Genomic DNA, 10,212 nt, shown 5'->3' with positions numbered 1-10,212 from the left:
TGCTGAGAAGGGCCACTCTGCAGGCTGGCCAAAATGGCAGAGATTGAGAGAAAGATTGAGAGATAAAGAGATGGCCACCTTTTGCCTTCCCAAGGTTTGGGACTAAGAGACCAAACCAGGAATGGGTTGGATCAGGGAGGGTTCTCAATCACAGTAAGATTGTTAATGATAGCAACGGAAAGTACTGGAATTGCTCTAGCTAAATGATGTCTTATGTTTCACCTAATGACCATGTTGTTTAGCAACAGAAATTCTATTAATCATTGTAATGCAAAGATTACCTGTATATAGATTGAAAAAATGAATAAAATTCCTAAAGTAGGAGAGCTATTATTTGCTCAGTTGAGAACTAGATTTTTTTTACAAAAACAGAAAGGTTTTTTTTTAGACTTGTAGTTTATGGTTTGGGTTGATTTTTGGAAAATAGTTTCCTTAGGCAATCTCCGTATTACATCTAACAAGAACGCAGGAGGGCAAAAGACCCTCCTAGATTTTACCTAGTGAGTAAAGCAGTAGTAGAGAAGATTTTGTAAAATATACTGTCAAACAAAAACCTGAAAACCTCACATGCATAAGTACATGCACAAAAATGGCTTCTAAAATATCTAAACCAATTTTTGTATTGCCCAACATGGTGGATACATGGGACATCTTAAGATATAAAAAATTTAAAACACATAGTCCTGAATACAAAACACTCTGCTCTGGATGAACTTCTTTTCATCTTTCAGTAGCAGGAGGAATGTTTCAGTACAGAACATTCATTTTGCCAAAACTGGTACTATTACTTGCAGAAGATGCTACAAAACTTTCTTTCTGCTCTTTGCCATTTTTAGGATAGGAATACTTTTTAACATATCCCATTAAAATGGATATGTTTATAACAAGAAATAAGTCAGTCATTGAATCAGTATGTTTTATATTAAAACTATAGAAAATTAAACAACATGCATATCCAGGGTAAGCAAGCAAATGTTTTCAAAACTGTTATGTAATTTCTGCATTCTATCATATCATCATCACATTGGAAGTTTTTAAGAAGATGATGGCTAACCATTTGTTTGAAGTGGTGTAGGGTTTTCTGCCTAAGCAGAGGGTTGGACTAGAAACCTCCAAGGTCCCTTCCAACTCTGTTATTCTATTCTATTCTATTCTATTCTATTCTATTCTATCCTATCTTATGGGAGAAATAAATGAATTGTTTTGTTTAAATAAATATACAATTTAAGGACAAAATTTGATTATGACAACTCTACACAACATTCTTGAAACAGTACCTTACAATTTCCTACAAATGAATGTAGGATATACCAGAGATTAATAACTGCTGGAAAATTTATATCACAAAGCATTAATTTTAATATATTTTATTCAGAATTTTTGAATAAGCTAAAAACAAATGCAAGTGATAATTAATAGTTTCTCATGAAACAGAACAAGCAGTATCACTGTAAATATTGTACACAGAATTCATTCTTGATCTAATCTGACAGAGCTTTTCATAAACCCTAACATTAAGAATCAAGCTATTGTTACATTTGGAAACGGCTCAAGAATAAAAATGGAAATGCACTTTAACACTTAAAAGTAAAACTTTAAAGAATGCACACTTGTCAGAAGAATTCAATGCTCTTCCCTTATACTTTAACACAAAAATTATATAGCACTTTCACCAAAGCCTGAGTTTAGTAGGATTATAGATATATGCCTTTTCCCAAAAGGAAAAAAAACAGACAAAAAAACCCTGTGTGAAAGTAACTAATCTTTAACTTTCACTCAGCTTGCTTCTACAGCCATACAACTGTATAAATTCCGTTGGTCTACCCTCCCTAACAGTTTTTTTTTTACCAAACTCTTTGGTAATAATACAAAGGAAGCCATAAAACAACATGTAGCAGCTACTTATTTTCCATGTCTTGTCTTAGGTACCTTCTTTGAGGCCTATTTATTATCCCATTTCTACTTGTCTAAAGTTGTCCTCAAAAGAAAATAATCAAATGGGCATAAATACAGAAACTGCAGTCATATCAACCTTTTCCATTCCTGAACAAAAGTGTCAAACCTTGCATAAAACTACTTGCAGAGCCAAAAGCACAGACACAGGAATATTAAATGCTTCTTGTCTTGGAGTCTTCTTTCTATTGCCAATTATTATCTCCAAAACCACTGCTTTTGCAGTTTCAGAGGAGTGAAAAATGCTGCTGGATGCTCCCTGGGTGTACAGCTATTTTGAAGACAAACTCCATCACAGTCTATCTAATGTAAAATAAATTTACTAGGATACTACAAAGACTTTGAATAGATAATATAACTTAACAGCTATTGCTTTTTCCCTACCTTTTTGTTTTGTTTTTTAAAATACGTTATATGCTGTTTAAGTTATTTTTCTTAATCCAGGTGTGATATACACATTTTATAGATAAAACAGTTTATCATTCATTGCTTGTCAAAACAATTCAGAATCTTTTAGCAATGAAGACACAAGTTAATATTTCCCCAAAAGAGAAACTAAATTAATTAGACTCTTAATATTGTAACAACAGCATTTCACAACTTTAACTCACCAGCACAAGATTGAGAGAAAATTCCTATCAACCTCTCAAACCTGAAAAATTTATGGAAATCAAAAGCAGGCTTGCCTTTGCAGGCATATCTCTCTCTCTCTCTCCACTTCTCTTTCTCTCTCTCTCTTTCATTCACACACCATGGAATGTTGCTTATGTACAGTGTCATAACTGAACACTTTATTCAGAACAGCTTAACAGTCATTAACTGCAACACCTGAAGCTTTTCAATGCCATAATTGTCACAATGAAATGAAATGCAACAGTTGTTTTACTTGTAATGACATGAAGTGATGCTATACATTACAAATTTGCTGGCTTTCCTCATTTTCACCAGAGTAACAGTTTTCTGGATCTGAATGTATTTTCCTCAAAGTAAGTGGAATGTAATGAGGAACTATTAATGCATAAAACAATAAAAAGGCAGAAGAGTGATGATCCCTCTTTAGCTTTTTAGCTGTAAAATATTTTATATCCCAGTATGATATACATTCCAAGATACCTGAGTTTAGACTTCGAGAGAAGTACCTGAAGCTATGCCCTCGAGTGGGCACTGTGCAACTGTTGTGGCCATTTTTCTTTTGGGTTTTTTTTTCCTTTTTTTGCATTGTATGTATTACAGAAGTTTAAAACATAAATACCTGGATAAATTGTAAACATAATCCTGAAATACAGTATCTTCTATAGAACACAACACAGTAAGACATTTTCTATTTAGACAGGCAACCTTTGTTTGATACAGAGCTTATTTATACTGTAGAATTTTAAAAAGAAAAACACAGGACACAGTACTAACTCTGGTCATTCTATGAATGCATAGTCTCCACTTAAAATGCTTAATGATATATAGATTCTGCAAGCATTTTGCTCCCCCCACCCCAATACAAAAATGCTGAATCAGAGCATTTCTATCCCTGCCAAGAAGAGCTTTGAAATATAGAAAGGTTCTGAAAAATAGCTTTTTTTTTTCCTGGAAAAGTGGCCACTCATGCAATTATGTTTTAGACCAACTGTTTATTTGGACTAGATTACAACATAGTTTTGAGGAGGGGAGTGTTCTTCAGGTTGCAGTTCTTGCAAAAGCTGTGGAGATTGCTGGGATGGTTGTTGTACTAAGATTTCTGAAGAGTCCCTTGTGCTGGTGTCATCCAACAGAGAGGAGAAAGTAACTCGAGAAGAAAGCTGCTCCACAGTCAGAGTACTCAAAGATGTGCTTTGACTAGAGTTTGGACAGCCTTTGAGAGTCAGATCAGAAGAAGGGAGTAAAGGACCCAAAAGTTTTACAGGACAGAAAGCTGATCCAGTTGGGATGAAATTAACTTTATTTTTGTCAGGACATGAAAAGAGAGGGGTTGAGACAGGCTGACGAGTCCTATAAAAAATGGAACAGATGAATAATTACAAATCTGAGAACAATTTGAGAGTACACTTCAGTACAATTTGATACAAATGTACAGTATTATATGTTATTATGCAGAATGATAAAGGAATGGAATTACTTGACAGATGGGCAAACATCTTCCATATTGACAGTCAGCTAGCTGATCCACAACAATAAATAATAGCATGGAAAAAACAAGCAAAAAAAGTAATTATATTCACACACAAGAAGGAGCAGTAAAGTTTTATCTTTCCTCAGTTTTCTAAAGGTTTACACAGGAAGACTTAATTTCTTTTAACTTTGGCAACAAATCCAGGAAACATTTTTTTTACTAAGCTCAAACAATACCTTCTAACTTCATCAGTTTGACCAAACAAGCTATCTGTTTAGATAATGTGGATTATCACTCTTTCATATATTGTTGTTTTTCTAACACAGATACAAATACAATGAGAAGCTAAAAAAATAATTAGTTAAAAAACTATCCAAAGAACTTTGGCTGCAGTTGTCTTTACAGAATGAAAAACATTACACAAACTCTGTATTTCCATATTCCCCTTTAGCTGTGTTTTCATAAGATACATAAGATGACCAAGAGTGCTTTTTGTCCCTCCCGTGTCCCTTCAAACCAACAGGAACACTTCCAACTTCTTGCCTGAAAAAAAACTGGCAAGACTGATTTGTTTCTTGAAGGGGGGAAATAAACTTCATCAGCTGGAGTAGATTATTCATCTGCAGCTCAAAAACGTCCAATAAACTGATTTTCCGCCCTTGCAGATCCCAGCTGATACAAAAGGCATTACTTACGACACTTCCTCAAAGACCTTCACTCGTTCGCATCCTTCTGGGGGCTCTCGTTTGAACATGTAGCTGTTGTTGGGCTTAGGAGAGGAGGCATACTTGGGCAACGGTGAGCTACTCCCACTGTCTGAAAATTTAAAGCAGTTGTATTACTAGGTATTATGATTTTTATAAAAATTAGTCTGATTTCCAAATATAATGTTTTTTTCACAACTTAGTTGTGAAAAAACTGATTTGCTTCAAATGAGTTTTCTTCTTTTTATTGTGGCCTTTCTGAAAGTGTTATCTATGATGCATTAGAAAATAACAAGAAGATATTATCCAGAATAACAGATAAAATAAAGCAGAATTATAATCTTAAGTTAAATTCTCTATTAAGTATTTCAAAAATGGAAGCTACTAAGTAAATATGTACAATTTAAGTAAGAAAGGGTAAGTAGTTAATGACAATTTAACGTAACTGTCTTCTCACTATACAAAACAACTGAAACAATGCTCGAAGCATCTGAAACACAAAACTCCCACAATAATGCCATATACATGCAATATTATGAACAAACATTTATATAATATAAACACCTCTGTTATATAAATGGGGTTTGAAACACAGAATAAAATAAGCATCTCCAATTTTTAGTGCTGATACAATGCTACACCTGGCTTTTTTGGTAAGTTTTCATCTGATTATTTATGTTAAAACAAGAGAAAATAGCAAATTTTAACAGCACTAAAGTACAATAATATAATTTATAACTACAAAAATATAGCAATAAAAATAGGATATATGAAAAAATGCCCTAGTGGATTGCATCTACTGATTTGACCATATTTTATCATCTATGAGCATGTTCAAAAGAAGATTCAAAAATAAAATATTTAAAATAAACAGTTCTCCAACTATTAGTGCCCTTTTTTCATTAATGTTTCCTTGTACAGATGAATTAGTAATTATGTATACCAAGTACTTCAATTGCTGTCTCTGCTAGATAGTATTTTCAGTTCTATGGAAAGATGCCTACTGAATATTGCAACAATTTCATAAAATGGCAAGCCAAATGTTCTTGTATCAGTTCCCCCACTAGCTGTAACTAAAAACTTTAAAAACATGCTCATTTACTATTTTTGAAAAATTAAATGCAATTTCTCTTATTTCTTCTTCTAAATATCCTCTGGCTTGACTTTTAGAAACAAATCTTCCTAAACAACAAATCAATAAAAAAGCCCCCAAAATAATTTTTTACTCATTAGGATCTCAGTATTATTTTCTGTATCTAAATAATTAATTGAATCATTCAACTAACATCTACCAGATGCTTGTGTTAATAACTTTAGAGAAATATTTCTCTTATCAGTTTTTAAATTTCAAATAATAAATCATTTCATCCTACTTTTACATGTTCTGTGTTCAAATTCTTTTTAAAGCACATTAAATGTAGTTTTTCATATAATGCTAGTTTTAACAACTGAATACTGGAAGACCTGCAGAATAAGAGCCTTCATTAATTTGAAACTAGGAGTACTAAACAGATGGCTCATCAGTAACATTAAAAGGGTGAGAGTTCCTTACCAAAAATGAAGTTGTATTTTACAATCTAAACAGTATAGGCCGAAAACCAGCCCTTCTCTTTGTACCACAAGGTCTCAAATGTATACCAGCAGGCTGTTAATAGTGTAGGGGGATGGGACGGGACTGAATTCTAATCACTGGCCCCCTGTGGAGCAGGCACTTTTAATGCAATAAAACTGCTTCTAATCACACTGCAGGCTGGGGCCTTTCTCCCCTCCCTTTCCCCATACACACAACAGGTGCCATTGACATTTTCTCCATTCCCTGCCAGGCAAGATCATTCTCCCACTCCAAAGTAGACCATGGGTTTCCTTTACAGACTTTATGTTCACTTTCTTTTGAAAATTTCAACCTATTTAAGCAGCTCTTCATAGAAATGTAAAGTAAATAGCTGATCTGGTGTAAAGGGTGGCAATGGATCCTGTGGTTAAAGTGCAGCCTTCCAATGAAAAGAAAAGATGCTTTAGAAATGTAAAGCAGGTCTGTGTCCGGCCAGCAGGTTAGTTCTCCCTGCGCTTGATCAATTATTAACATTTTTTATTCACAAACCCAGTAAGTTCCAGCCTAAAGCTTATTTTCTGTTGAAAAGTATAATATGAATTGGGCTGCACACAAGGCTTATGATAAAGAACAAAAGAATTCAGAAACTTTGGGTAATTTTATATGCATTCTTAACTTGAAAATACCTCTTTCGAAAACTAGTACATGAAGTTAATAAACTAGGTTTAATCCTCATGGAAAATCATCAAATATAAAAGTGGAAGAGAGAGACTCAACTTCTGGTGGCTAGATAGACCCATAATAGAAATTTGGCAGAAAAATTGGGAAAATTGATGCTGACAAATGTATTTGGCAATAATATAATTGCCTCCTCTGTTACTCAAAACAGCAGTAAGTTATCACAAAAATGCAATAGCGGTAGACTTATATACCGCTTCATAGGGCTTTCAGCCCTCTCTAAGTGGTTTACAGAGAGTCAGCATATTGCCCCCAACAATCCGGGTCCTCAATACTGCAATACTAAAGAAATCTCAGTAGCATAGAATAGAAAAGTGCTACCTTAATGCTTTTTCTCTGTAATTAAAAATCCTTTTAAATCTGTTTTTTATTCCAGAGATATACTCAAAAATTCATTTATGTAGTTCAATTGGAAACATATATATTCTTTTACATACTTCAATTATAATGCTAGCTTCATCCAAACATAAGCTTATACCAGGAGAATAAGCAATATTACATGCAGCATAAGCATATTATCTTTCCTAAGACAGCAATTTGCAATTATCACAATGATTGCCAAAACTTGTGACCCCCCCAAAAAAATCACCTTCTACCTTCACTGACTTTATTCTCTTTGGTCTAGAAATGTTGAGGATGTGGTTAGAGGAGATTTGAGCAATCAAATGGCAGAGGATTATCTCTTTACTTACATCATGTTAGATATAGCCCGATTCTAGCTCCTGCTACACTATTTTAAAACAGATAATTAAATTAATAATCAATATCCACACAATCTATCTTTAAATGTATTTATTGTCAATTAATGAAATGCCCACTTAGCTTGATAAAAGTTTTTAAATGTCACTTAATACTTTATTTAGAACTGTTAAAGTAAGGGCATCATCTTAGTAATATGAAATAATTTCTTTATAGTATATAATAATTTCTTTTTAAAAAACAAAGTGCATTAACTGGATTAGCTAAAATTACCTCCAAAATTACTGGTCAAGCTCAGTAATATTACAATGAAATGTTTAAATCATATGTAACGCTGCAAACTTATACATTTATATATGTATTTATGCTCATTAAATATACAGCCTGATTACTGTGGCAACTTAAATTAGATATACTAATTTATATCAATTTATCACTATGGCTTCCAGAAAGAGCAGCTAATAGGCTATCATGCACAAAATGAATATAATTATCAGATTCATTTAAATGTACAGTGTAGCCAGGGACGTGCAGTCACTAGAGGCAAGGGAGGCGGAGCCTCCCCAGTCTTCTGAGAGAAAGGAAAGAGTTTAATTTTTTTTTTTAATGAATTAAAGCCAGGATAGTTGCTACCAGATTTCAAGTCACAGTGGCTTGGTGTCTGCTCTCAGTGTTAACTAGGAGGAGGCCAGAGAACTCAGGGCCTCTTTTGCTTAAGGAATTTTTCGCCTTTTTAAAGTTAAGGCGGAGTTAAAAAGCAAAAGATTTAATATGCAAAAGAGGCACTGATTCTCCCGCCTCCTGATCTGGGAGCAGCGAATCATGTCTTGCACTTGAGTGACTGCGCAAGTGCAAGGGTGATTCTGGAAAGGTTTTTCTTTTACCAGCCGCCATTTCTTCTGCAGCCAGCCCAGCACCAAGCGGGGAGGACGAGGAGGAGGAGGAGAAGAGCGGTGAGCCCTTGTGGCTGGCTGGGGAGGGACTCACCGCTCTCCTCCCAGCCAGCCAGCCAGCCAGCCACCCACCCCCACCCGACCTGCTCCCTGCCTGGCCGGCCAGCCGGCACAAAGACTCACCGCTCTTCTCCTCCCAGCCAGCCAGCCAACCGACCTGCTCCCAAGAATGTCAGCGGGGACGGAGGAGGCGGGGGGCGAGGCGGCAGAGCACGGCAGCGGCAAGAAGCAACACCCCCGCCGCTGTGTCCGACAGGCATCTCGCATTTATGTCCATCATAAACGAGAGACGCCTGTTGGACACAGCGGCGGGGACGTTGCTTCTCACCGCTGCCACGCTCTTGCCTCACCAACGGTATCCCTCACCGCACATCACTGAGTGTAGCACAATTACAGTTGTAACAATTGAACAGTATATTCAAAATGCATTTTCAACATCTTAGAAATATGGAAACTCCTTGTTGTGTCTACCCTATATGAGCTCTCTTTTGAAAATAAACTGAAATTTAAGGTGTTTGCTGAAATGAAAAGTAACTTTATCTAAAAGACTCATAAGGAATATGAGAAAAATATAAAGGGCTCTATTAACTGAACATTTTATTTAAAATAAATGTTATAATTATAACATGCTTTATTACAAGTAGCATAAGACAAAGAAATCAGGTAAGCAAACTGAAAATCAGTTTGTGGGATATATTTTAAAATAATACTCAGGTAGTTTATTTGTAAGAAAACAAGAGCTTATTGTATCCTACATCAGACAGAAATGGGCAATCTAAATTTTCTTTCATCATCCCCTTATTGCTGAACTACAAATTTCCATTAACTTCAGCCAGTCTATGGTTAGGAATCTGGTAACATCTACATATGAGCCATAGATTGCCCCAACCATTAAAGAAAGATAAAACTCTTTATTAAAAATCTGCTGCTATAAGATTGTAGTAACAGCAAGAGCAGCAGCATGTAAAATGCTAATCAAATATTATTGATAAAATACTTTAGGTTTTAGTTCCACAATATACTTTGTAGTATGTTATATCTTTATATTTTTTCTAATACATCTTAACATACTGCTCACTTTGGTTACATTTATCCATAAGAAAACTGTGATGCTCTCTAAGTTATTCTGAAATTGAAGAATAAATAAATGTAAGGGAAAAAAAGTACTGTGTTGACATCAACTGAACAAACCCGTTCAACTAAAACTGCAATATGAACAGGACCATGTGTGGGGCTAAAGAAGAACATATATAAGAACAGATAAAATATGGATAAGATGATTTCAAATGGAGCTGAAGGCAAAGGAAAGAGAAAAGGAAATGAAACAAATGTATGTAATACGTAAGTGAAAATGTAAAAACTGAGAAATCTTAAAGACAGAATTCAAGATGTATTTTTGTTAAAAGAAAAACACAGAAACAAAAGCATACAAAAGATTGTAAGGAAAAAGAAAATACAAGCTTTTTAAGAATGAACAAGCAAATAAAAATCAAGGACATTTAATCATTC

General features: G+C 34.6%; 1 protein-coding gene across 1 annotated transcript in view; it reads right to left on the bottom strand.

Annotated features, from left to right (window-relative positions):
* Positions 1–1,351: 1,351 nt before the first annotated feature.
* Positions 1,352–10,212, bottom strand: part of GLCCI1 (glucocorticoid induced 1) — a 58,975-nt gene continuing 50,114 nt past the window's right edge. Inside the window, exons 7-8 of the mRNA XM_032235797.1 lie at positions 4,753–4,873; positions 1,352–3,936 (exon numbers count right to left, since the gene is read on the bottom strand). Coding sequence (XP_032091688.1) covers positions 3,588–3,936; positions 4,753–4,873 — 470 coding nt within the window. The 3' untranslated portion in view covers positions 1,352–3,587. The remainder of the gene's footprint in view (positions 3,937–4,752; positions 4,874–10,212) is intronic.

Source organism: Thamnophis elegans, chromosome Z (genome assembly GCF_009769535.1).
Source record: "Thamnophis elegans isolate rThaEle1 chromosome Z, rThaEle1.pri, whole genome shotgun sequence".
NCBI lineage: Eukaryota > Metazoa > Chordata > Lepidosauria > Squamata > Colubridae > Thamnophis > Thamnophis elegans.
The sequence above is the reverse complement of the archived record's forward strand: the minus strand, read 5'-3'. Positions and strand labels throughout refer to the sequence as shown.